The sequence below is a fragment of the Rhinatrema bivittatum genome, chromosome 5, assembly GCF_901001135.1.
Source record: "Rhinatrema bivittatum chromosome 5, aRhiBiv1.1, whole genome shotgun sequence".
Lineage (NCBI taxonomy): Eukaryota > Metazoa > Chordata > Amphibia > Gymnophiona > Rhinatrematidae > Rhinatrema > Rhinatrema bivittatum.
In genome coordinates, this window is record NC_042619.1 from 319,950,165 (window position 1) to 319,977,789 (window position 27,625).

The 27,625-nt window shown below is 44.2% G+C and overlaps 1 protein-coding gene across 7 annotated transcripts in view; it reads right to left on the reverse strand.

Annotated features, from left to right (window-relative positions):
- TBL1X (transducin beta like 1 X-linked) overlaps nucleotides 1-27,625 on the reverse strand; it is a 507,113-nt gene that overhangs the window by 83,874 nt on the left and 395,614 nt on the right. For all 7 annotated transcript variants that reach the window (XM_029604372.1, XM_029604377.1, XM_029604371.1 and 4 more), the window contains one exon: nucleotides 5,159-5,304. In XM_029604372.1, the coding sequence (XP_029460232.1) occupies nucleotides 5,159-5,304 (146 nt within the window). The remainder of the gene's footprint in view (nucleotides 1-5,158; nucleotides 5,305-27,625) is intronic.

The window sequence follows — 27,625 nt, forward strand, 5'->3', positions numbered from 1 at the left end:
AACTTATTAAGGAAGGGCAGAGAGGACAGGAAAGGGGGAGGAGTGGCTCTTTATGTCAGAAACAATATAGAAGATCTGAGCTGCAAGGAAGATGGGGCAAAGAAGAAGCACTATGGGTTGACCTAAAAAAAAGATGATGGGGCTTCCATTTCTATTGGAGTGGTTTACAGGCCTCCAAATCAAATGGAAGAGCTTGACAAAGATCCAGTTGAAGACATCCAAAAGATGGGAAAGAAGTGGTGATTGTTGGAGATTTTAATCTGCCAGATGTAGACTGGAGATTCCCTTCTGCAGAATCTAACAGTAGTAGATAGATAGTGGATGCCCTGCAAGGGGCTCTGTTCAAACAAATGGTAATGGAACCCACAAGGGAGGGAGCTGTACTTGACTTAGTTCTCACTAATGGAGATGTCTCTAATGTCCAGGTGGGTGCCCACCTCAGCACCAGTGATCATCATACAGTATGGTTTCATATCACAAATAGGATACAGAGAAGTAGCACGAAGACTCGAGTTTTGCAGTTCAAAAACACGGACTTTGATGAAATGGGGAAGTACCTGGAGGAAGAACTAGAAGGCTGGGAGAATGAGAGAGACGTGGAACAACAGTGGACCAAACTAAAAGGAGCAATTACCGAGGCAACTAATCTATATGTTAGAAAAGTAAAGAAAAGCAAGAGAAAAATGAAACCTGTTTCTCAAAGGAGGTGGATGACAAAATAAAAGCTAAAAGAACAGCGTTCACGATTACATTTAAAAAAAGACTCAAAACCTGGCTGTTCACCCAAGCCTTCTCTTGCTCAGACGAACAGTAGAGTCTTTTTATACCTTAGAGTCAGTTATGCTGCTCGCCACTAGAACAACATCTCTAGCTTTCTGTTCTTTATGCAGACGATCTCTTCCATTTATCCCCATGTTAAACCCACATGTTAAACCATGTTACTGATCCAAGTTTGCTCATCCTTGTTTTAATGTAATGCATTCTTTTGCACAGGTTTTTGTTATAATGTAAACCGAAGTGATTTGTAACTTGTTACAAGAATATCGGTATATAAGAGTCCTAAATAAATAAATAAATAAATAAATAAATAAATAAATAATCCCAAAGAGAGGAACACAAGGAAGAATATCTGGTGGAACTGAGGGAGATGAAGAAAGCAATCAAGAAAGCGAAAATTCAAGCGGAAGAAAGGATTGCCAAAGAGGTAAAGCGAGGTGACAAAACATTTTTCAGATACATCAGTGAAAGGAGAAAAGTCCAAAGTGGTATACTGAAATTGAAAGGTGAAAAGGATCAATGGGTGGAGACAGATGAAGAAATGGCAGAAATATTAAACGAATACTTCAGTTCGGTATTCACTACAGAAGACCCCAGAGAAGGACAGACACTAGTTAACAAGAAACTGGAGGGAAGCGGAATGGATGAAACTCCATTTACGGAAGAGAATGTATGGGAAGAGCTAGGAAAACTGAAGGTGGACAAAGCCATGGGGCCTGATGAGGTTCATCCCAGGATACTGAGGGAGCTCACAGGTGCTGGCGGCTCAGCTGTGTGAGCTGTTCAATAGCTCCCTGGAAACGGGAGTGGTGCCGAGTGATTGGAGAAGAGCGACGGTGGTCCCGCTTCACAAGAGCGGGAGGAGACAGGAGGCTGGAAACTACAGGCCGGTTAGCCTACCTCGGTGGTGGGAAAGGTATTGGAGTCGCCGCTGAAGGAAAGAATTGTGTACTATCTACAAGTAGAACTGATGGACCAGAGGCTGCATGGTTTCACCAAGGGAAGGTCCTGTCAGACAAATCTGATTGACTTTTTTGATTGGGTGACTAAGGAATTGGATAGAGGAAGAGCACTCGATATCATCTACTTGGATTTTAGCAAAGCTTTTGATACGGTTCTGCACAGGAGGCTGGTGAATAAAATGAGAAGCTTAGGAGTGAGTGCCAAGGTGATGGCCTGGATTGCAAACTGGTTGATGGACAGAAGACAATGTATGATGGTAAATGGAACTTACTCTGAAGAGAGAGCGATGTTAAGTGGAGTGCCGCAAGGATCAGTGTTGGGAGCGGTCCTGTTCAATATCTTTGTGAGCGACATTGCAGACAGGATAGAAGGTAAGGTTTGTCTTTTTGCGGATGACACTAAGATCTGCAACAGTGGACACGCCGGAAGGAGTGGAGAGAATGAGAAGGGATTTAAGGAAGCTGGAAGAGTGGTCGAAGATGTGGCAGCTGAGATTCAATGCCAAGAAGTACAGAGTCATGCATATGGGGTGTGGAAATCCAAAAGAACTGTATTCGATGGGGAGTGAAGGGCTGGTGTGCACGGAGCAGGAGAGAGACCTTGGGGTGATAGTGTCTAATGATCTGAAGTCAGTGAAACAATGTGACAAGGTGATAGCTAAAGCCAGAAGAATGCTGGGCTGCATAGAGAGAGGAATATCGAGTAAGAAAAGGGAAGTGATTATCCCCTTGTACAGGTCCTTGGTGAGGCCTCACCTGGAGTACTGTGCTCAGTTCTGGAGACCGTATCTCCGAAGGGACAGACACAGGATGGAGGTGGTTCAGAGAAGGGCGACCAAAAAGGTGGAGGGAGGGTCTTCATCGAATGATTTATGAGGAGAGATTGAAAAATCTAAATATGTACACCCTGGAGGAAAGGAGGAGCAGAGGTGATACGATACAGACTTTCAGATACTTGAAAGGTTTTAATAATCTAAAGACAATGACAAACCTTTTCCATTGGAAAAAAATCAGAACCAGGGGTCACGATTTGAAACTCCAGGGAGGAAGACTCGGAACCAATGTCAGGAAGTATTTCTTCACGGAGAGGGTGGTGGATGCCTGGAACGCTCTTCCAGAGGAAGTGGTGAAGACCAAAACTGTGAAGGACTTCAAAGGGGCATGGGATAAATACTGTGGATCCATAAAATCTAGAGGATGTGAATGAAGAGAAGAGGCTTGGGGGTAGCTAGCGGGAATGACAGCTACTACCTGGAGATTAATACCCTTATTCAATAAACATACTCACTGTCAATGCGACTCCAACATTGCTCTATGCTTCAACGGCAAGAGGAAAAGTGGTAAAAAGGATTTGTATTCACAAAAAACCGGGGAGTAGCTTGCTTGTTGCGGTGGTTACTACCCCAAACCAAATAAATCTGATACTTCACTTTCAATGCATATCCAGCATAGCTCTCTGCTTCAAAGGCAGGGGGGAAAGAGGAAAAGAGGATTTATATTCAGGCAACAACCAACAAGGACTGAATTACATAGTCTGGGTAAACAAATAATTATGGGTGTAGCTTGCTTGTTACGGTGGTTACTAACTACCTCTAATCAATTAAGCCTGATACTTCACTTGGAATACATATCCAGCGCAACTCACTGCTTCAACAGCAGGGGGGAATAAAGAAAAGAGGAATTATATTCAGACAACCAACAAAGACTGAATGGCACAGGCTGGGTAAACAAATAAGCGTGGGAGTAGCTTGCTTATTGCAGCAGTTACTACCCCTAACCAATTAAGCTGGATGCTTCACTTAGATGCAGCTCCAGCACTGCTCTCTACATCAATGGCGGGGGTGGAAGGTAACTAGAACCAAAAAGTTATTAATAAGGGCCAAGAGTTACAGATAAGTATGAGGAAAAAAAAAGTGTGAAAGCTTGCTGGGCAAACTGGATGGGTCGTTTGGTCTTTTTCTGCCGTCATTTCTATGGACTGTCTTGTCCACTAATACAGAGGCCTATCCTACAAAGATACCAATCCTTGCTACTTAGGCAGTAGACTCCCAATTCATGTCCAAGCCTCCTTGCTCCATTCTCCTCATGCAGGAGAGAGAGAGAAGAGCAAGTCCTGGCTAAGAATCCCATTCCCCACATACAAAAAAAGAGACAACAGGGTAAGGGGTCAGAGATTCCCTTCCTTGTCCCAAAAGAGAGAGAGAGACAGAAGGAAGGCTGTGTGGGCCAGGGATTTCCTTCCTTGAGCTAGGAGACAGGCAACTTGATCAAGTCCTTTCTTTTTGACCTGGTAGAAAAAAAAAAGTAGTCTGGGCCTGCAGGGGAACCAGGCCAAGGCGAAAGAATGGTTCATGCTAGGATTGCAAACGTGAGTGTAAAAAAGTGATACATACCCAAGAAGCAAAGCGGAAGCCGATCCAGTTAGCTGTGTAGCAGTGAAGAACGAGAATCGGATGATGGAAAAAGCCCTTTATTGAAATGTGTCTTCAATAAAGGGCTTTTTCCATCATCCGATTCTCGTTTTCTTCACTGCTACACAGTTAACTGGATCGGCTTCTGCTTTGCTTCTTGGGTATATACCACTTTTTTTACAAAAAGTGGTATATTACATCCTAACAATTAGTATAACCATCAAATTTTAAAATCTATTCAAAAAAGAGTGAAAAAATTGGCATGTTCATGCATACACTGCACAAGGCAGAAAGGGATCCCTTAGATGGTTAATCATTATATACCAATAAAAAACATTCAAAAAAATTCCAAAAAACATGTCTTTTTTAAAAATTCCCCAAATTCCCATCTTAGCAAATCAACCAGCACCACCATGTGTGAAGAACAGATACTCAGTGATAAAGCCCAACAAGGGTCCCTTGTTTCACCATCCCTATGGCTTCAGCAGGGGGATATTTAAGATGATCACACTTCAGCGTTAACTCAACCTCAAATCATTAAGACACAAACCAAATCAAACAACAGCACATCAAGCCCACTCTCTGTGTGGATTCAAAGACATAAATCTCACAAACAGCTGCAGATGGAATCTTCTAGCACTGATTTGTGAATTGAAAAAAAAACCTCCCACAGACTGGTTGAGGTGGGACCTTCTACCAAAAATCCATTTTATAAAGCCACTATGCTGACCTTAAAAAAACACAGATTTCTCAAAAGCACATCCATCTTACCGAAGAACTTCAAAGAGCACCCACAGCAGCCGGACAAGGGGAGATGGTTTATTAAAAGCAGGAAAAAAAGAGGGCAGCAGAGAGTGGGGGAGGAAAGGCATGTGAGAATGAGGTAAAAATTTTGGGGAACGTGCATTTGATTACAAACGTTTACAGAAGCCTTAGAAGCTTTGAAGATGGCCTGTCAGCCCTGGTTAGGTCCATCCATTCATTTGCTGTGGCTGCGCGGGTACTTACTTCGTTAATGCTGATCTCAGCCTCCACGTATTGCAGGCCTTTCTGGAGGATGGATATGAGGGCAGCAGGTGGCACTAGTGTTCCATTGATGTTGGACTGGCTGATGTGACTTTCGATACCAAACGTAAAGGCTGAATGGGTGAAACCTGGAAGCAAGAAGAGAGGCAGTCATGGCACGGGGCCTAAACTCATGGATTCGGAGTACGCATTTTAAACCAAGACACACCCAGATTGTTTTAAATCACAAGTCTCAAATTAAAGACAAATGAAGAAATTAAAGAGCGGCTTTTGTGAATGGATCACTTGCTCTATTCCGAGATCTCTTTAAATCTGTAACGTTGCTGTAAATAAAATGCAGAGGGGCCGATGCAATACAGTGCACTCAGCCGAGCGCACTTATAACCCGCAGTCGGACGCGGGTTATATAGTGCGCTAATCCACCCCTAATGCAATAGGGGGTGGATTAGCATCTATTTAACGCACATCCAGAGACGGAGTGAATGAGTTAGTGCTCATCACATGCAAATACACGTGGATGAGGCTATTACTCATTCACTCCAAGGCAAAAAGATAAATGTGCGTCTCAAACGTACATTTATCGCTCAGCTCTTAACGCCTGCCTGGAGCAGGCGTTAAGAGCTGAGCGCATTGAAAAAAAGTACAGAAAAGCAGAAAAAACTGCTTTTCTGTACTTCTTTAACAGTTAAAAAAAAAAGAAAAAAACACCCCCCCTCTGCCAGCCGCTTTGAAGACTGACACCAATAAACTTGGCGTCACAGTTTTCAAAACCGGCGGACTACAGAAAATCGATGTGGAGTTTATCGGCGGTGTGGCGTGTTCATAACCGGTAGACCGCCGGTAACCGCGGGGTCGCGCAAGTGACCCTAGCGCCTCCTTGCTAGCATGACCCCCTAATTTGTTTATAGCATGGTGCCCCCTTTGCAGGTGCCATGCGTGCCTTAAGTCAGCGCCCGCTTTCCGTGTTTATTATAACATCGGCCCCAGAGTAAGACAAAAGATTCCCACAGCAAGAGATAATCAGTACTAAGTAAAAATACTTAAAAGAGGAGGATCAGCTTAGGAGAACATTTTCACACTTCTTCTTTTCCTCCCCAGGTAAATACCCAGCTTTCCCAACGCTGAACAGGGTAGACCTGCAAAACCTAAGGTACAAGTGACATTTGGGAATCTGCAAACTACAAGTCAGGGAGGACAGGCTTAACAATCCCAATTAGGCGCTAAATCCACGGAAGGTTTTGTACCCATTTGCTAGTTTTCTTTTGAAAATCTGCTTATGTGGGAGGAAACTCTGTGACAAAACTATCTGTTGATTTTGTGCCTCCTTTTCCTGCAGGTGAAGGAAAGGGGGAGAGAGGGAAGAGACAGGAATGTACATGCAAAGATTCGTGTGAACTTTACTGTCCTGACCTAAACCCCACCCTCACTCCCAAAATACCCCTTCATAGCATGGCTAAAAGTACAGCAAGCTGTGAACCTTGAATGCGCTTTTTGGGTTTTCTGAGGAGGGGTATCACTATTAAAACTATCTTCTGCTGCAGATGAGGTTTGGAAGAATCCCAGCATCCTTATGGCTTTTTATATGTGTACCTGCTATAACTGACAAACTGAGCTTATTAGTGACTATCATTGGGCAACACATGCAGAAAGCAAATCCTCACTGAAATATGCTGAAGAAGTAAGTATGAAATGTAAAGACGCCATGATGGTTTATTGTAGAAGAAAATCAAGTGCACTTGTTGGCATCACTCTTCCAGAAACAGTAGATCCCTCTTCATTGGGGGATTTAACTGATTACCTTTAAGTTAAGGTGGGCTGAACGTGAAGGTCTAAAGAGAAGAGGTTATGACTATTTTCTATGGGCCAGATTTTTAAACTTATGCACGGGCGTAGATTTGTTCGGGCATGTTATAAAATCCGGGGTCGGCGCACGCAAGGTGCACACGTGCACCTTGCGCGCGTCAAGCCAAAGGGGAGCCCTGATGGCTTTCCCCGTTCCCTCCAAGGCCGCTCCGAAATCGGAGCGGCCTTGGAGGGAACTTTTTCTACGGCCCCCCCCCCTCTCTAACCCACCCCCCCAGCCCTAACTAAATCCCCCCTACCTTTGTTGAAACAGTTACGCCTGCCCAAGGCAGGCGTAACTTGCGTGCGCCAGCTCGCCATCCCCCGGCACAGGCCGTTGTGCCGGAGGATTTGGCCCCGTCCCCGGATCGCCACCACGACCCGGCCCCGCCCTGGTCCCACCCCCGGACCGCCCATTTTTGAAAGCCCCAGGACATACGCACCTCCCGGGGCTTGTGCGCACCGCCGAGCCTATGCAAGATAGGCTCGGGGCAGGCAGGGGCAGCTTTTGGGGGGGTTATGCGTGTATGTTACGTGCGTAACCCTTTGAAAATCTGCTCCACGCTCTTAAGAAGCCAGACAAGTGTTTTAGTGAGGTGACTAAGCCCTGCCATTGGGGCCGATGCAAGCTTTTTCCATGCATGATATTGCATCCAAAATGGATGCATGTTTTTTGAACATGCGCACATCACCTCTCTTGGGCGCTTGACGCATTTCGCAAATGACCTGCAGTGCTAAAAGGGATGTGCAATGAATATGTGCATCCCTAGCACCTTGCATCAGCTCCCAAGAGAAGTGGCTCTGCGTCCACAACAGCCTGGCCAGAGTTCTCTCCCACCCCCCGCAGGGCTGTTCCCAATTGGTCTTTTTCACTGACAAGACCCTTTCAGGACAGCCTTCTGAAAGGAGATTGGTCCTTTCACTGATGTGATAGTGAATGGACCAATCGGCAGTAAGTGAAGCAGTGAATAAATTAATATTAAGTGCCCTTTGTGTGTGGTTACCAAAACGAACGCTCAATTTATGAGCATCCGTTTTATCCTGCAGCAGCTAATTTACTGCCACAATACACACAGACAATATACATGGCCTGAAGCGCATATACTGTGTGACCCGAAATATTTTTTTTTGTGTCAAGAATTTTTTTTTGCATGGGGCTGCTTTCCTTGGTTCTTCCTACTTAGTATCATCCCTTGACGCAAAGGAAGACATTATGCCTGCTCTGAGCAGGTGTAAATTTAAAAAGTGCGCCTCAGGCGACCGGGGATTTTTTGCATTGCAAGCTAATAGCGCTCATCACATGAAAATTCCATGTAGATGAGGCTATTAACTATGTGTGAGTTTGGATGAGCTGATCCCCTTATTACATCAGGGGGTTATGGACGCGTGTCCAAGCACTCAACCTGTGCGCTAGGCTCAGCGCAAGATATAGCATCAGCCCCATTGTGTGCACAGGATGTAAATAAACTGTAGGAACTTGTTCATCAGCAAACTGAGCATCAAGCCTGCATGAAAACATCAAGGGAAATCCCCCCAAGTTGAGCTTCTAACAGGAAGCAGACTGGTGCCATCAGAGGACTGTGTGGTTTAGAAAGATACATTTGATTATCATAAGGTATCAGCACCTCCCACAAGTCTTTCCACATAGGTATGACTAAAATATAGAGAAATTTCAAGGTCAAACTCAAACTACGTGAATTTCAGCTTTGAATTTGATGGAATTTTCAAATTTTCTTCAGATTTGCTGAGGACATTCATCAGAATCTTTCACATCAAATGTAGGGAAAATCCAGTAGATACAGTGTGGGTTTATGAAAGTCCATATTGCATCTCATAATTGCAGACACTGCAAATTGAGAGAATCTTCTCAAATTTCAATGCAGATTCACCAATTCCAGGAATCCACACTGGAATCACAAAATGTAAAATAGTTTAATAAATAAAAATAATACATTTTTGACAAAAAAAAAATTTGCTGAATGAATTCAATAAAGCATGACACTTCTTGCAGGTTTGTGCCCCCTTCGGTACTCCCATGCTTGGACTGCTTTCATGGGAATTCTCAATTATACTTCAAGGAAAAGAGTGGCTCAAACACCTTCATGTCAGCCAAGTGGCTAGTCCTGGTCAGCATTACTTGGGTTTTTGTTTACAAGAAAAGACAGAGAACACAATAAAAGTTACCTATCACAAATCTCTGATGGGGACATCACAGAAAAGACTGAAGAGAGGCTCTTTGCAGAGGAGACTAGATAGAAAAAATGCTCTCCTTGGAAGCCAATGCTACTCTGTATTATATAGTTATAAACTTATAGCAGAATGTCTTGGCATCAATGAGTCTGTAGGCAGCCATGATAATACACTATTATAATGGGGTGATGCTACTGAGGGATCAAGAAGTTCCTGGTCTTAAGAGAACAAGCACATTCTTTTCAGTAGGCCTTGATTTCAGCTTGGACACAACAGACCCGTGCCTAGGGTGGCAAACGTCCGTGGGTGGCATGTGAGGCCCAAAGGCATGCTGGTTAACATGCTGATCCTGGCATTCCAGAGGCCTGCAGGACCAAACACATGCCACCTGCTCTGCCTCTCCCCTCTACCCCTTTAAAGTCCTTTCCTTTGAGATGACCCCTTTTAACATGAAAGAGCCCACCCCCCACCCGCAAAACTATTTTTTTTCTAAGTGCAACAGTGATCCACATTCCTGCTGTCCGTAGTAGTGATGTGCTGAACGGAGAAGGCACATTATGCAGTAACGTGCACTTGAATTTTCTGCAGTCTGCTGACTCACAATGCTGGAGGGCCTTACTCCCAGAGGCAAAAATGGAAACCGACCAGGTGGTGAAGGAGGGGGTGGGTGGGGAGTGCAGACTGAGGTACTTGGGGACAATTATTTTGGCTGCATTAAAGTGGCCTTGGAAACCCCTTTTCCTTTAGCTTTTTGGAAAATGTGGGCGGAAGAGGAGGTGGCAGATTAATGGACAGCCGTGCTTTAATTGAAATTGCTCCTGCTTTTATGGGCAAGCAGAGCTAAACATTAAGATTACCATAATAGCACATGTGTGTGCTGAAAGCATTTCTATTTATAATATGAGAATGAGAAGATTCTAGGTGCTACCAGTTCCAGCTCTTCCTGCAATTTCACATATAAGCAGCTGAATTCAAAATCTGTTGGTTTTTTTTTTCTGGGGAGGGGGAATAGCTTTCAGGCTACTCCCACTCTGCACAGAGCTGTCTTGTTTGAAATATAATCTTAGGCCTCAACATTTATTGACCTCTTCTGTTGTATTTGGACAGGCTGTTAAAGAAAAGGATATGGTGAATTATGTGATCAAACAGCTCTTCAGAAGTAGCAAGCCTCAGAAGCAGTGGAGGTTAAAAAAACAAAACCACCATCTATTTTGTGGGTCAAGGAACAGGCAAGTTAAGTTTCAGCATATTAAAATTATTTCTAAGATCTATAGCTTTCTCTTTCATCCAGTTATCGCAATTACCTTTATGTCCGAGACACCTTCATTTCACATTTAAATTTCACTTGACTGTGGCAGTAGCAGGACAAAATCTCTGTCCCCATGGACATGAGGGATATTTGAAACATGACAGGACCTGGAGCACAATTTTGACACCCAGATTCCAATCTGTTCTAATTTTTTCCTCTCTTGTGATGCCAAATATACAGTACTGCCAGGCCAATTTTCAAACCGATCTAGCTGCGTTATAAAGAGATTAACATGCCAAATTTCCCCTTTCGGAAAATTCCCTTCCTCTGCCTGCCGAAAAGCACAAGCAGGCTTCCGTGTCAGAATGTGAGGAAGCATTCCCGGGGGCATGTTTAGGGAAGAGGAGGAATACAGCGCACGCACACGTGACATTTTCACAAGTATGTGCGCTATCTTGCCCTCCTCAGCTACCCACATAAAATAGCTGAGGAGAGCAAACTAATGTGAAAGCACCCAGCTAGTTTGCAACCATGAAGGCTACTTGACAATTGTCCCCACTATGTCCTAATGACAATTGTAATTTAAATTGTGGATCTGGGCTGATTCAGTACTCTAGTACCAGTACCACTAGGAGACCCAGGTTTGAGTCGAGGGCCTGACCCCCTACTCGCTGAGCTGTCAGAGGCTGGGAACATATAAGGCAACATTCACTACTCCTCGGGAACGGGAATCCCGGTGAATGCACAACAGCCACACTTATGAGAGGAATTCAGTACAATGTGGGCCGCCAGGTATCAAAGGGAGCTGCTACAGCCTGTGGGCTCCTTACTGAGAACTTTTGTTGTGATATTCTTAAGAAATGGAACCTGTAAGTAAAACCGGAATGGGCTCACTGTAGTTGGCCTAAAGGTCCTGGACAGGGGGTTTCCAGGACTGTTTTGACGCAGCCAAAATAATTGCCAACCCTGTCCTGGAGTCACACCAAGTCATTTGGGTTTTCATGCTTGTCCCAATGAATATGCATGAGACAGACTTGCACACACTGGCTTCTCCAGTGCATATTTATTGTACTGTGGAAATCCTAAAAACCTGACTGGCCTGGGAAACACTGGCCTAATTATGGCAGGAGGGAGGGGACACATCCTGGCAACCAGGAACGAAGTCCCATGGCACAACAGTTTTGGATCCCCTGTTATGGAAGTAGGCAGAGTTCTGTCTTGGCTGGATGCTTTCTTTCAGGAATAAAAGGTGCTGGTACTCACATGCAGGATGCACATTTATTTATTTATTTTTTTTGACGGACGCAGGGCAAATCGAGCTTGTGGAAGAAAAAGGTGCTTGTACTCAGCAGTGGCGTAGCCACAGGTGGGCCTGGGTGGGCAGGTGCCCACCCAACTTAGACCCAGGCCCACCCAACTGGCACCGGAACTGCAAGGCTGTCGCGGGATCCCATCCCCGCGACAGCGAACAAGAGAACCCACGCCTCGCGCGCCATCACGGCACACGTGGGGAAGCGCTGCTGCGGCCGTATGGCCAACCGGTCTTCCTGTTCGGGGGGGGGAGCGGAAGCGCCGCGCGCAGCTTCCGCTTCCTCCCCCCAATGCAGGAAGATCAGCTGCCTCTCCTGCTGCAACCCGTTCTCCTGCTATCTTCGGACCAAACGGCCTGCCGAATTTCCTGTTTGGGGGAGCGGAAGCGCCGCGCACAGCTTCCGCTTTCTCCCCCAAAGCAGGAAGATCAGCTGCCTCTCCTGCTGCCACCGGCCTCCTGCTATCTTCGGGCGTCGGGCCGTACTGCCCGCCGATCTTCCTGCTTGGGGGGGGAGGGAGGAAGCGTACGTTGTGCGCTGCGCTTCCGCTCCCCCCCCCCCCCCCCGACAGGAAGTTCGGACGCCCGAAGATAGCAGGAGGCCGGTGGCAGCAGCAGAGGCAGCTGATCTTCCTGCTCTGGGGGAGAAAGCGGAAGCTGTACACGTGCTTGAATGTGTATGTGTGGATGAGAATGGGAGTGTGTGTGGGTGAAACCTGGAGCCTGGGTGTGTATGTGGGTGAGAATGGAAGCTTGAATATGTGGGTGAATGGGAGCTCGAATGTGTGTATGTGTGGCTGAAAATGGGAGCCTGGGTTTGTGGGTGGGTGAGAATGGAAGCTTGAATATGTGGATAAGAATGGGTGCTTGAATGTGTGTATGTGTGGGTGAGAATAGTACCTTAAATGTGTATATGTATGGATGAGAATGGGAGCTTGAATATGTGTGGGTGAGACTGGGAGCATGGGTTTGTGGGTGAGAATGGGAGTCTGGGTTTATGTGTGTGGGTGAGAATGGGTGCCTGGATGTGCGTCTGTGTGTGCATAAGAATATAAGCCTGGGGAGGGGTGAGAAAGTGAGAACTTGAATGTGAGCTGGGGGGGGGGAGAGCATATGAGAGTGAGAGCTTGAGTGTGTGAGAGGGAGTCTGTGAGAGAAAGCGTGTATGTGTGTGTGTGTGTGTGTGTGTGTGGAAGGGAAGAAGACAGTAATAGAAGAAAGACACTGAAAAGGAATTAGGAAATGAGCTATAAGGGAAAAAATGGGAAAAAGAGACCAGGACCAACTGATTAGAAAAATACAAAGATCAGACAACAAAGGTAAAAATATATATCTATATTTTGAGATGTTAGCAATTTAAATATAAGCAACACAACCGCTCTCTCAAAATTTATGGACAGGTAGGAGCCGTGTATAAAATCGTAATAATAAGAAGGCTAAAGTACCACAAATCACCGTGAATTATGTTTGTATCATTAAGTAAACCTCATACTTAGGCGTAGATGTGAATGCTATGCTGCATAATTTGGCATTATTTATCAGTAAAAAAAACAACTAGTAGACCTGCATGCCTACAGCCCACCCATGTTAACCTTGTGCCCACCCAAAAAATCAATTCTGGCTACGCCACTGGTACTCAGTATTGGAAAGTACTCCCTGATGCTCGGGTAAGGATGAAGGTAAACCATAAAATGTAACTAAAATGCCACAAATGTAATCTAATGCTCAAAACGGTTCAGTTCAAATCATCAATCAGAAAAACCTCCTCCATTCTCTAAAAGCCAATTTAAAGCATTCTTGTTTTCCCCAATCAAATCTGCATAACCAAAATTAACATCATGAAAGAAGTCCCTAATGAATCGGATCCTACGCAGCTAGTATTTCCCCTATTGGCTGCTTCAGGGACTGATTTTTAACAGAAGGCATGAGGGTAACTGTATGGAGTGGCAATTACTACCACAAGCGACTTGCTAGGCAGACTGGCTGGACCATTTGGTCTTTAACTGCATCATTGCTCTGTTACTTTGATTCTATTTAAACGGTGCTGAGCGCCCGCCCTCCCAACGCGCGCAATTCTCTATTTAAATTAGGGCCTGCGCTAATAAGGAGGTGCTAGGGACATTAGCGCATCCCGAGCGCCTCCTTATTAGCGGAAGTGGCGGCTGTCAGCGGGTCCAACAACTGACGCTTAATTTTACCGGTGTCTGTTTTCGAACCTGTCAACTGGCGGGCAGATTTTTTTTTTTTTAAAGGTTTTTTTTTGGTGCCTCTGGGCAGGCGTTACTTTCTGAGAGTAAAATGTGTGGCTTGGCCGCACATTTTACTTTCAGTATCCCGGGCGACTAATAGGCTCATCAACATGCATTTGCATGTGATGAGCGCTATTAGTTTTTGCGAGTTTGGACGTGTGTATTCAAGATGTTATTACCCCTTATAGCATATGGGGTAATAGACGCGTGTCAAAACATGCGGCCAAATGGGTGCTAAATGGTGCGCTCGGCTGAATCGGTCTGTGTTTGGGAGAGTTGGGATTACAAAGTGCAGCTTTTGTTATATTTTGTGGTTAAGGACGAAGGTGAACCTGGCATAAACCAAACCAAAACGTAAAAATACCCACAGGGAGTTATTCCTGCTAATCTGCGCAGGAAGGGTTTCAAGGAGTCCTGCACATATACTTTTATGAACTAAGAAGGATGCATGTGACTATAAACCCCGCCCAGCCTCCTCCCCTCCCTGAAGCGCTTAAAAAAAAAAAAAAAAAAATCACACATTGCTTTTAAAAGGACCCCATCTGCAGGGTCCCTTTAAAAATCACCCTCTGTGGGGAGCAATCTTCCAAAACCATGTGCCTGCTTTCAAAGTCCACCGGAAGGACGTGGCGTCGATTTTCAAAAATAAATTATTAGCGTACTCTCTCTTTGAAAAAGCACCCCAGGAAAAAGTATCTGCAGAGATTCGTACCTGCTTTTTCCCTGAAAAACAATACACACATGGATTTGAAAATCCACGAATAGCCACACTGTTGCCTCCCCTGACCTAACCCCGCCTTTGATCCCTCCTACGTTTCCTGTGCTGTCGATCACCAGTCATACTTTTGCCTGCATACAGGGTGGACAATTTCCAGACACTTCTTTCACCTGGGTAAACAGCCATTTACTTGGCTCCATGGCCTTTGAAATTACCTTGCTGTACTTTTGACCTCAATACAGTGATACCGGTGGCAATTAAAAGATGCAGGTACGCACATGTGAAGAACACGCCCAGATGTTTACAATGCGCAGCTCTGAATCAGTTACATATCGGTTGTGCACATGATAAGATAACCTCTTTGCATTACACAGCATTCATATCCTACGAGTAATGAAGGTCATATAAGCTTATTACCCTCGGCCTAAAGTGAACTGCGATGCTTCATTAAAATGACACCTGTGATCTCCGTGTGTCTGCTCAACAGAAGAGGTGACATACTCTCAAGATTGTACTGCTACTGACTTGAAATTAGACATAATGAAGTAGCTGATATCTTATATCTTGTATATATACAGCACACCAAACTGAAATCTTGATCTATTTAACAATCGCAGCACTTCAGAAGCATAACAGACCTGACTCTGGATGGATGTCAATGGACATGATTAACTGCATGATGATGATGGATTAAGAAAGAACAAACTCCCAATAAGGTTCAAATAAAGAAACAACAAAGCAAAGAATCATAAGGAAAACTTAAAAATAGTTACAGTTACCCAATTTTGGCTGGAAAAACTAGCAAACCAATTTGCCCAAAGCCACCTGCAGTCAGAGCAGGAGTGCGGAAGTCCCAAGGGTTGCCCTAGCCCCGTCTGCTACCTGCTAGATGAGGCCTTCTCTCAAGCAAGCCCTGGCAACAGTCTTCTGCAGTAATTATCATCAGTTCTGACAGTGTGCAGATACTCTAACATGATCCTTTCATCCTTTGGATTGGCACGGTTTCTGACATTTGTAACTTGGCTAGCCCTCTGCTGCTAGTATAAAATCTATGGCCATGAAGACAGGAAAAGACGAAACTGCCTTTATTTTCCATAAAAGGGCTCCCATACAGATGTCGGTAGGGGAGAGGGAGGACTATTTGGCCAAATGAACACATTCCTCTTCTGAGTAAGCTGAAAGAAAGCAGCATTCAGGAAGATAAGGCAGCTCTCTCCCCAGCCCATCTGCAGTGATGCCATGTGACTGAACAATTTCAGTACTGCCAACACAACTGCTTGAAGGGTGTGCCGAGGAGCCAGGCGATGCTGTTCCTGGAAAAACATCTACCACACTTGACATCTGGATCTTGGACTTGCTATCTAAAGAGGAAGGGAAGGAAAGGCAGAATTGTGTGATAGGATGTTCACAACTGAATGGCGCCATGTCAGCCCCCTTCTGTCACAAACAGACTCATGCACAGCACTTTTAAGAAAGTAGACCTTGACTTGAATTCACAGTGAGGGGCAGGCAGGCAAATATCTTCACCTCATCTTTACCAGTTCAGTATTTGGCAGGTACGTTTTTCAAACCTCAAAACACGTCAAGTGCTGTGTTCTAAGTAGAGGCAGCTACTCCTATCATGTACAATAAACGGGAATGAACAAATTCAATGTTCACAGATTTCTTTTTTTTTTTTTTTTTTAGCAAATGACGACATTAGAATTGATAAAACTACATATTTATTTGTTTTACTTTAATTGCATTTACTTTTGGAGGCCTAGCAGTTTCTTCCTGCATATCGGCACCTATGAGCCTTCGTGCACAGCTCCCATTGTTAGTGGCCTCCTGTCTAGTCTGTTGTACTGAGGCAATGGGTGTCGCTGTTGAGCGACAGCTGGGATTTCCTTCCTCTCAAGACCTCCCCAGAACCAGCTGGTCCAAAGTGGTGCCCAGTGCTGCCACTGGCCCCCTCTTTTTAAGTGACACCTATTTAGAAATATGTTTTCATTAATCACTTTTGCTTATATCAGTATGTAAACTTTTTTTTTTTTGTTCTTGGAGAGGTTCAGTACCTTAAGGGACTCTTTGTTTTTAGTTTTTATTTTATTTTACCCAGGAATTTATTGGTGTTTAACAACAAACACAGAAGAAATCAGTGCAAAACAAACGACTCCTGTTTTTCCAGGTAAATATCATTTTCGTTCTTGTTGTAATAAACCCTGATAAATTCCTGAGTAAACTAAAAACTGAAAATGAAGGTCCCTAAGTATCTTTGATTATCTGTTGCTCATCCTTCTTTCTAGTTAATTTGTAGCCACTCCCAGTTCAATGGTTTATAACAGCCACCTCCACTTGGTAGTGGGGCCTTGACTAGCATAAGGAAGTGGGGGACAGCTATAGGGCTTACCAAACTTATTTTCTTGTTTTAATCTTGGCCAGAACTTCATTAAATTTAGTCAGGTTCTTTTTAAAAAATGGCACGATTTGCAAAACAAACCCACAGGGCTCTTCACTCTTTGTCACCGCAGACTTCAGTTACAGCTTTTGAAGAGTTGGGGCTGACGGGGGCCAATGATACAGAAGTACGGTACTCACATTCAGCACCGTTTTGCCTGCTCTAAACGCAGCCACAACCCTTTCTCCTGCGGGGGAAAAGCACGGGTGCGTGAAACAACGTTCATACTTGTGAGTCTGCTGGGGGAGGAGGAGGCAATTTTCAGCTTTGATTTTCTCTTGGGTTGCTCCTTAGTTACCCAAGCAAATTCCTTTGAAAATTTTCCCCCGCTGAGAAGTTCCAAATACCCAATACATTATCTGATATATTGTTTGGAACAATATCAACTCACAATTGTGATTTTGCCCCTTATAAGTGGAACTTTACGCGCCTTTAGTGACATCTTTACCACTGAAAATTTACCAGAAAAATGGCAAAAATCGTAGCAATTTTTCAGGAAATCAATTTCACTAACATGGCACTATATATAGTATCTGCTCTGAAATTAAGATTATGGCACCATTTCATTTTTATCTTAGCTTCTTGGAACTTTAGCATGTCTCCTGCAGTCCCCGGTGAATCAGAGGAAAGCGCATTAAACTGCTAATTTATGGTCGGTTGTTCAAATTATGCTACAGGCTATTTCATGAGTTTCTGGAAGCAATTATCTCCCAAATTTTCAAGGTTCCACCCCTTTTCAGAATAATGGAGCTGCATACTTGCCTGCCAGAATTTCAAATTCCATCTCTGCTATCCAAACTTTTCTTCCAATCTGGCAAAAAATGATTTTGACTTTTTTTTCTTGGTAAGAAAATGAAAAAAGACTTGATAATGATTAACACTGTAGAGCTGGTTTGTGGATCCATGCCCTCCGAGTTTCCAGTAGTTTCAGCACTTGCAGCTCTGACCTTCTAACACAGTCGAATGATGCGGTTGGATTTTTCGTCGAGGTCTATGCTGGCAGTTTGGTAGCAGCCAAGAATGGTCTCAGAAAAGCCACTGTTTGGGCCACAGCTTCTTCACTAGTTTAATAGTTGTTTTATAAAACTTGTACTATGAAACTGTGGGGAGGGGCTGGGTACTGGATTGAATATTTAAATTTCCAAAATTTCTGGTCTGCATGGCTAAAAATATTCAGAGTGGATCATGAAATTACATGCATAAACACACAGCACAAACCTTACATGTCAAACAGAGGCAGATCCGGCACTACCAGGGGTGCAAACCATGTAACTGCATAGGGCGGTACATCAAGGGGAGGGGAGCCAGCAGCGGCGGTGGTGAGAGAGAGGAAGGGGCCCAAGAAAGGAAGAAGAAAGAAGAGGCCCGTGCGGCTGCTGATGGACCTCACCTCACTGGCAGCTAAGAGGAGGCCCATGAGGCCACTGGTGGATTCCCGTCCCACCAGCAGTAAATGAAAGAGATTCCCGTGCATAACTCGACCGGGAGCAGAAGATGAGGGAGCCCATTCTGCTTTTCCTTCTCCTTCGCCAGCCCCACGGTATTTAAAAAAAAATAAAAAAAATCGCAGGGCTAATACTACTTCTACGCTGATCTGGCGATGTACTATATTTTAAATAATTTGAAAGATGCTTAATGTTGCAAGCTTTATTACACAATGACATACATATTTGAAAGAAAGGAGAAATTTAGTGCGCCCTCACCCAGAAATCCACAATATCAGGGTGACTGGAAATCAAAATTTTTTTATCCTTATTAGTTTTATTTTTTCAGGTGTTATTTGTATGCTGTTTTGAAATATGTTAATTATTCGATCTTCTATCCATCCACTGTTTTTTAAATATATTTCTATTAGTATGTTTTTACTATTATGATTATGTATTTATTATATTTCTTGATTTTTGAAGAATGATAGTGGCTCTGTTTTTCCATTGTTGCACTGCATAGAGAGTCTTGGCTTGCTGTGGTTTCTAGTACAGTTTTTGCCTGCATTTTTCTACTTATATTTTATGATTACTTTACTTTGTATTTGGCGAGGGGTCTGTTTGTGTTCTGCATGTGTATCTGAAGTTAAGAATTCTTCTAATAAGAAATGTATTAGTATAATATTTACAGTTTTGGTATACTATTTACAGTATTGCTTTTTTCATAAGTAGGTTTGATGCTGTTTGAGTGCTGGCAGATAGTGCTGTATTGATATTGGAGGTTTATTATATTGTAATTATTGAGAAAGTACTACTTACCTGATAATTTCCTTTTCTTTAGGACATACAGATGAATCCAGAACCAATATTCTCCTTCTCCAGGAGATGGTGGACGTGCATTTCCCTACTGGGTTTTGCTTCAGATTTAGAGGAGAATTAATTGGAGATTTGGATTGCCCTGCTCTCCTGTGGTGATACCTAATGGTCTCTCCCCCAACTGAGAATTCCTGTGGTGATTTCCGTGGTCCCTCAGATGAGTGCCTTGGTCCAATAGCTGGTTGTAAGCCGGCGTGGACTTAGCTGAAATAAGCAGTTGAAAGGCAGCGGGTGCAGGAAGCCGAGCGCAGTGGTCATGGTATATGTCCTCTCCCTCGGAGACCATCTCTTTATTCGGCCAAGAAGGTTGAGATCAGGTACGTTTAACAAAAAAAGAAAGAAAGAAACAGAGACATAGTTGAGGGGTTCCTCTGGTCTCTGTGTTCGGCGCACAGTCCTGATGTATGGTCCCACTCCTGAGAGATTAGGGGAGCTGGACAGCCTGGTGGGTTATGGCCTGGATGGGCTAGACCCCGCTGTTAGATTTCTTTTTATGTGTGCTGCGTGGTAACCCATGGCGGCGTTGTCACATGCTTTTTTCTGCGCATTTGGCTGCCCTCTAGTCATGCGTGCAAGCACATCCGAATTGTATACGTGGCCTGTGTTCACATTCCCACACATATCTGTTGTGCGCCAAGGTTTGGCATGGTGAAAGTGCACTTAGCTTTTTGGCTAATTATAATTCAGTTTACTCATGGCTTTCTGAGGGTCAATCACATACCCAACACTTGTTACAATACCATATGGGTTCCAAGTGACTTTCTTGCAAGGATTTCTGGCTGGCACCACAGCAGTGCATGTAAATATAATGTAAGTGATATTTTTACCTCACTGTACTTGGATCTTGTTCATATAAAACCTATTATAAATGCCTAATTCTTAGCTGTGTGTGATGTGTAGAGGGTTGAAAGGCGGGGATGAGGGGAAGGCTATACGGTTAGTCTAAGGCACCTAATACCCTTGTACTGGCCAAGTGAGGGGTTGGGGGAGGTGTCAGTTTTTTAAGTTTGTATTGCTGGAGGGAGCTGGGCTTTTTTTGGTGGGCCCAAAACAAAGACTGAATGAACAGGGAAAGGGTGGGGATGGGGCAGGGGGGGGAGCACAGTAATTGTTTGCCCAAGCCAGCAAAAAGCTAGCACTGGCCCTGAATAGATATCGCCAAAACCTGATCTGATGGACCAAAGCAGACTACAATAAATGAAACTAAAAGGAAGAGAACTCTTTGTGGACCAGACCAAAATGGAAGACCTAATTAAAATGAATGGGTAGTAACAACTTGCAGGGTTGCTGAAGAATTTGCTAAAAAGCATGCCTTCACCTTTTTTTTTTCCTGAATTTAATAGCATCCAGCTCACAATGAGCATCGAGTGACAACACATTCCATAAGAGAAGGGGCTCGACCAATAAAGGAAATATGATGAGATAATGCCAATCTTAACACAGACATAGAGGGAATCACCAACAGTTCTTGCTGGGCTGGGCATGAGGTTTGTGTTGGACAATAAAGGCCACATTTTAAAACGGACGGGCGCGTAAAAATCTGCACTTATGTGCGTGGCTGCGTGCTGCACGCATTTTCAAAAGGGCTCAGCCACACGCAAGCGCCGATACGTGCACAAGTGCCGGGCCCTAAGTTACGCGTGCCAGCTGGCTGCCAGCACGTGCTGCCCCTTCCGAGGCCGGAAGGGGCAGCACGTGCTGGCAGCCAGCTGGCACGCGTAACTTACTTCTGCTCATCAGAGCAGGTAAATTACAAAACAAAGCAAAAAAAGGGTTATTTAGTAGGGATGTGCAGAGGGACTCCATACGTTGCATTCATGATTCGGATTCGTCGGGGAGCAGATATGTTGCATTCGGCCGTATGGCGCCCCGATGCGTTAATACGGAGATTTCTATTCGTGTCCCAGCTAAAATTAAAATTAACTACAACCCCCCACCCTCCTGACCCCCCCAAGACTCCCAAGACCCCCAAGGCTATCGGCGCCATGATGAAACCGGCACGGAGGGTGTGAGTGCAGGGGATGGCTCCTGGACTCCCCGCTGGACCACCAGGGAGTTTTGGTAAGTCTTGGGGGGGTTCAGGAGGGGGGGGGATTTTTATTTAGGTGCCATATAATTCGGTGAAGATTCGTGTATTTGTGGGGAATCGCAATACGTTTTGCTGCCCCACGAATACTACGAATAGTGCAATATATGTTGCGGATCGCCAATACGGCAAAAACGAATGCACATCCCTATTATTTAGGCTAGATTTAGGGGTTGGGGTGGAGAGGGGGAGGGAGTTTAGACAAGGGGTAGAAAGTTCCTTCCAGTCTGCTTCTTAATTGGAGCGGACTGGGATGGAACTGGGGGAGATCCGATTGCATCGCATCAATACAAAATTCGGCCCCCCAGCACTTGCCGCACGCACGTGTGCACAGATTTTAAAATTCAGTGTGCATGTACGCGTGGCCAACGGATTTTATAACATGCGCACGCCAACACACTCATTTTATAAAATCGGCGCGTCCATGTGTTTGTGCCGGGAGCCACATGCACATGGACTTGTGTGCACATGTTTTAAAATCTACCCCAAGGGGGAAATTTTCAAAAGGATTTACGGGCTTAAAACTGTGGTTTACATGTGCAAATGCACTTTATACATGTAAATGCACTTTTGAAAATTGCTGCAATATATGCCACTGATTTGTTAATAGTTTTTTCCATATGTAAATGCACTTTAATTGCATAAATGGATTTTTGAAAATTGCTACAATAGTATGTTACATTTACGCACCGTAACTCATTTGAAAATTACCTCTTAAGGTATCAATAGGTCTGAAACATAGCTCAAAAGACTATGATGTAAGGCACAAAAAACCCCCAGTATTTTAAATCTGATTCTGGCTAAGGCAGGCAGACAAATGAGTCTCTGAAGAAGCAGAATAACGATCACATTTTCCAAGGCCGAATACAAGTTTAGTTGTGGCATTCTGCAGAAGATGGATGCGCTTGATCTGTATGAGCAGTAAACTCTGGTAAAGATGGTTACAGTAGTTGACTCATGACAAAAGCATAGCCAGCACTGAAGTATATAAGTCCTGGCTGTCAAGAAAGGGTTGAAGATATCAGATTAGTCTAAGGTAAAAGAAAGATTTGGACAACTGATGAGATTTGATGGTGCAAGTCTAATTTAATTTCCAAACTAGGAACCTTCTTGGGAATTTCTATGCCAAGCATGCAGGGAGCAGCTACTCCAGAATTCTTCTATGTACAAAACTAGCGTGGGATCTGGGGTGATCAGGTGGCCAAACAGGCAGATAAGGTGGAAGCAAAAGGCAGGAAGATGCTTGGGAACATAAGGAGAACAATAGCAGAAAACAGGAGATAATATAGCCCTGGTACAAGTCCCTGGTGAGACCTCATTTGGAATACCGTGTACATTTCTAGAGAACACACCTTTGAAAGGATACAAACAAAACAGAGTCGGCCCAGAAGGTGATAGAATAGTCAGTGATCTTTGTTGTAAAGCACAAGTACAACAAAGAGGAAAGGCAGAATAGAGGAGATATAACACCATTTAAAGATGGGTAAAGATCTCAGATGTTGTGTAAACTAGCACAATATAAAATGCAACAGCTAATTATGCCCCAGGGTAAACTGGATAATTTAGGCTCTTACAAGAAGTTTAATAGTATAAGCAGTAATCTGTACTTCTGGCCCTAATAATAGCCCTGATGTGTGATCTGAGCCAATGAATCAATCTGGCCCAGAGGCAAGAAAGCTACCAGTCCTGGTTTCCAATTGAAGCAATCTGTATAGGGTACAGTAAAATGATATTTCTTTCAGTTTTCAAGACACTGAGAGGCAGTTAGTAAAATCACACACAAGACTTTCTTTTTTTCCAGTATGTGCACCTCTCACAGGTGATTTATACTGATTTTGGAAAACCAGTCTCCCACTAAAGTGGACAGTAGCAGTGATATCTGTATCTGAAGAGTTATTCAATTCACAAAACCTTTTGCAAGAAAGTTTAACTGCATGACATCTGGGATAGCACCCTCTCAGGTCAAGGATAGAAAGAAAAAAAGTTACTAATAATGCATTGAAAGGACAGGAATCCTAAGAACAAAGAAATTTCCTACCTGATAATTCTTTTCTGTGACTTCAGTGCCACAAATGTACACCAAAGGGCATTTCCTTTGAGTTCCAAATGACAGACAAAAATGAAATTAAAATCCAGGTCACTGACTGAGATCTTATTCTCAAGGCTCCAGTCAGCATCCAAACTAAATGCCCTTAGGCTAGTTGATGACATTTGACACATTTTTCTAGCTTTTTATCATGTTTTCGAAGTAACTGTTTTGCACAATTTCGCTATAAAATCTTTTCTCATTTCAGCCAAAGAGGAAGTCATGCTCCTTGTCACAGGGCTCTAACCTAAAGAGGAGGCACATTGGTATTTCCAGACACAGGTTCTAATCCATTTGGCTAAAACAAAACAAGGAGTCTCAGCCCACTTATTTTTTGTGTACAAAGTATATAAATACAAACTCTGGCTTCCCAAAATATTGCTATCCATTAAGACAGAATTTCAGGGCTTTTCATTGATCCAAGTTATAAATTGTCTTTTTTTCCCAAAAAGGAAAATTGGAACAGAAGAATGGTGTAGTTATGATGTGGAACGGAGAAGGCACTTTTGAAGGAAAAGGAGGCAGACTATATAGAATAGTCTCATCAGAACAGAAAGTATTAAGAGAAGACAGAAATGATAATACTGCTAATTTTTCTATACCAAATAAAATAAAAATTATACTGCTATGAGCACTGTCAGGCTGATTCATCAAGTTCTTTTTTATTTATTAAAATTTTATATAACGCCTATAAATGATATTAGCCAAGCAGGAGTACAATAAAAAACATACATAAATTAGTAATCAAATCAAATTAACAACAATAAAACAAATAACAAATACAACTAAAAATAAAAAATAATACAATAAAATATTTAGGTTATTTTAATTAACATACAAATTCTAAACTGTCAGACAAAACTGGCAACTGATAAGAAGTTATCAAATATCTGAGTAAAAAAACCCCAGGTTTTTACTGCCTTTCTGAATTTGGCATAATTTGCTTCTGAGAGAATGTCAAATGGTAATGCATTCTAGAGCAAAGGAGCCTGGTAACTATAGGAGGAATCCCGAGTTGATTCCAGGAAAATAATAGATGGCAGGGAAAGAGATAATAAACCTTTCTGAGAAGAACAGCATGAGCGTACAGTTGTGTGAGGGGTTAGAACTCTAGCGAGCTATAAGGGAAAACCAGTACGTAATGCTCAAAAAGACATAAGATTTTAAATCATATACAGTAAAGGGTAGATTTAAAAAAATAAAATAAAATACGTGCGAGTGTCCATGTGCGCGTGCTACCTGGCGCATACACATGGATGCGAGATTTTATAACATGCTCCAAATAAGGAGCGGACTGGGAGGGAACTTCCCTACCCCCTACTCTAACCTCACTTCCCCTTTCCTACCCGCCCCCATCCTTACCCTAGGCACCCCTATTTTTTTTTAATTACCTTTTGCTCCTCAAAAGGAGCAGTAGCAAGTTGCGAGCGCCAGTACCCTGCCGGTGTGCAATCTCCCGGCACAGCAGCAAATGACCGCTGTACCGGGCGCTTCCAGCCCCCCCCCCCCAGACCGCCCCTTTGCCGAGGCCCAGCTCTTTTCGCGTAACAGGGGTTATGCGAGCAGCTGGGCCCCTTTTCAAATGCGCGCAAAGCTCAGCCATGCATGTAACCCCTGAATTTTAAGCACGCGGGCCATTTAAAATCGGGCCTTAATTTATCAGAAGCCAATGCAATTATGACAAATTAAGAGTAATATGATCAATTTTTTTTAAGGCCATCAATTATTCTAGCTAATATATTCTGAAGCAATTGTAATCTTTGCAATTGATAGTCTAGTTAACCTAACAATAAGGAATTACAATAATCGATTTTTGATGTAATAAACACATGAACTAGAGTCTTCAAGTCATGAGGCCCCAGGAAAGAACGTAGATGGTGAATGTATCTAAGATAAAAAAAAAATCTTTTGTACTACAGAAGTAATTTCCCGCCATAATAGGAGTCAATAAAGAAGAGAAAATCTGAAACTGAACCAGAGTACTTCTGACTTTTCCCATAGACATAGAATGGAAAAAAAGCCTTGTACAGTCAGGTTTCAAAAGCATTTCCACACTTAAAATTGGGATTACATAGGTAAATGAACTTTACCCATGTAAGTGGCTTTTGAAAATTGCTATAATGTATGCTATTGTCTTGTCAACAGGTTTTACTCATATAATGGCTTTTGAAAATTGCTATCGGGCCGATACAGTAAGGAGCGGTAGGAAGAGCTGCGTTAGTGCCGGGCGCACCCGCGTTTGCCGCACGCACAGTCCTGCTCACCTACCGCTCGATACTGTATTTAAATAGCTTGCAAATGCAAGCCGCGTCCAAGAAGCGTCCGTGACTTGTTAGGCCCGCGCAACCCATTTTACTGTATAGGCGCTTAATACAGCGCCTATACAGTATCCTGGGTGCGCTGGTACCTGTCATTTCAAATGTCATTTGAAATGACAGGCACCAGAAGTGGATCCCAACTTTAACCCATGAAAACTTACTTTTTGTTGCTTTCAGCCCCCTTCCCTTCTCTGCCGTCCTCCGGAGGGGGCAGCCGGCGGCGAAAGCAGCTTGCAGCGGTCCCCCCCGCGCAGGTCCCGGTTCTCCTGGCTCAGCCCTCATCTGAAGATTGTGGTCAGGTAAGAGCCCACTGTTCTGTGCCCTCTCCAGTCACGGCGCGAGCGAAGCGAAGCGTACTTTCATTGGCTTGAGCGCCCGTCAATTTGGGCGCTCAAGCCAATGAAAGCACATGGACGGGTGTGCGTGACGCACGCCGTGACGTCATGCCCGCCCATGTGCTTACATTGGCTTGAGCGCCCGTCAATTTGGGCGCTCCAGCCAATGAAAGCACATGGACGGGCGGGCGTGACGTCACGACGTCCGGCACTAACGCAGCTCTTCCTACCGCTTCCTTACTGTATCGGCCCGTCATTTCGGGTGCTCAAGCCAATGAAAGTATGCTTCGCTCTAAGTCAGCTTAATTAATAGCAGGTAATGGACTTCTCCTCCAAGAACTTATCCAAACCTTTTGTAAACACAGCTACACTAACTGCACTAACCAAAACCCCTGCAACAATTAATCAAAAGAATGATCAGATTTTGAAACAGAACTTCTAGATGTAGAGTTTTGTTGTACTAAGCAGCTTTAAAATATTCTTTTCTCAAAACCACACTCAAAGATTGTAACAATAAAGATTATAACAATGAACGCTGGGCTGCAGGATTGTACTAGAAGATCACTATTGGACAAAGAAACAACTTAATATTAACAGTCTTAACCTGCCTGCAAACCATGCTCATACTGACCAATATCAAACCACCCTGGATTGACCCTATTTTCAGAATTACTCTGTATATTATGAGAAATGGCGGGAATGCATCAATTAGGTTGACACCCCATCCTGCAGTGAATACCATAGGTGTATGACACATGAAGGGGTAGATTTTCAAAAAACGCGAATAGGCGTACTTTTGCTGGCGCATCAGGCGCAAGCAAAAGTACGCTGGATTTTAGTAGATACGCGCGGAGCCGCGCGTATCCACTAAAATCCTGGATCGGCGCGCGCAAGGCTATGAATTCTGTATAGCCGGCGCGCGCCGAGCCGCGCAGCCTACCCCCGTTCCCTCCAAGGCCGCTCCGAAATCGGAGCGGCCTTGGAGGGAATCCTCTAACGCCCTCCCCTCACCTTCCCCTCCCTTCCTCTACCTAACCCACCCGTCCGGCCCTGTCTACACCCCCCCTTACCTTTCTCCGGGGATTTACGCCTCCCGGAGGGAGAAGTAAATCCCCGCACGCCAGCGGGCCTGTTGCGCGCCGGGACGCGACCTGGGTTCGGGTACGGAGGGCGCGGCCACGCCCCCAGACCGCCCCGGGCCGTAGCCACACCCCCGTACCCGCCCCCAAAACGCTGCCGACACGCCCCCTAAACGCCGCGACGACCGGGCCCGCCCCCGACACGCCCCCCTCGGAGAACCCCGGGACTTACGCGAGTCCCGGGGCTCTGT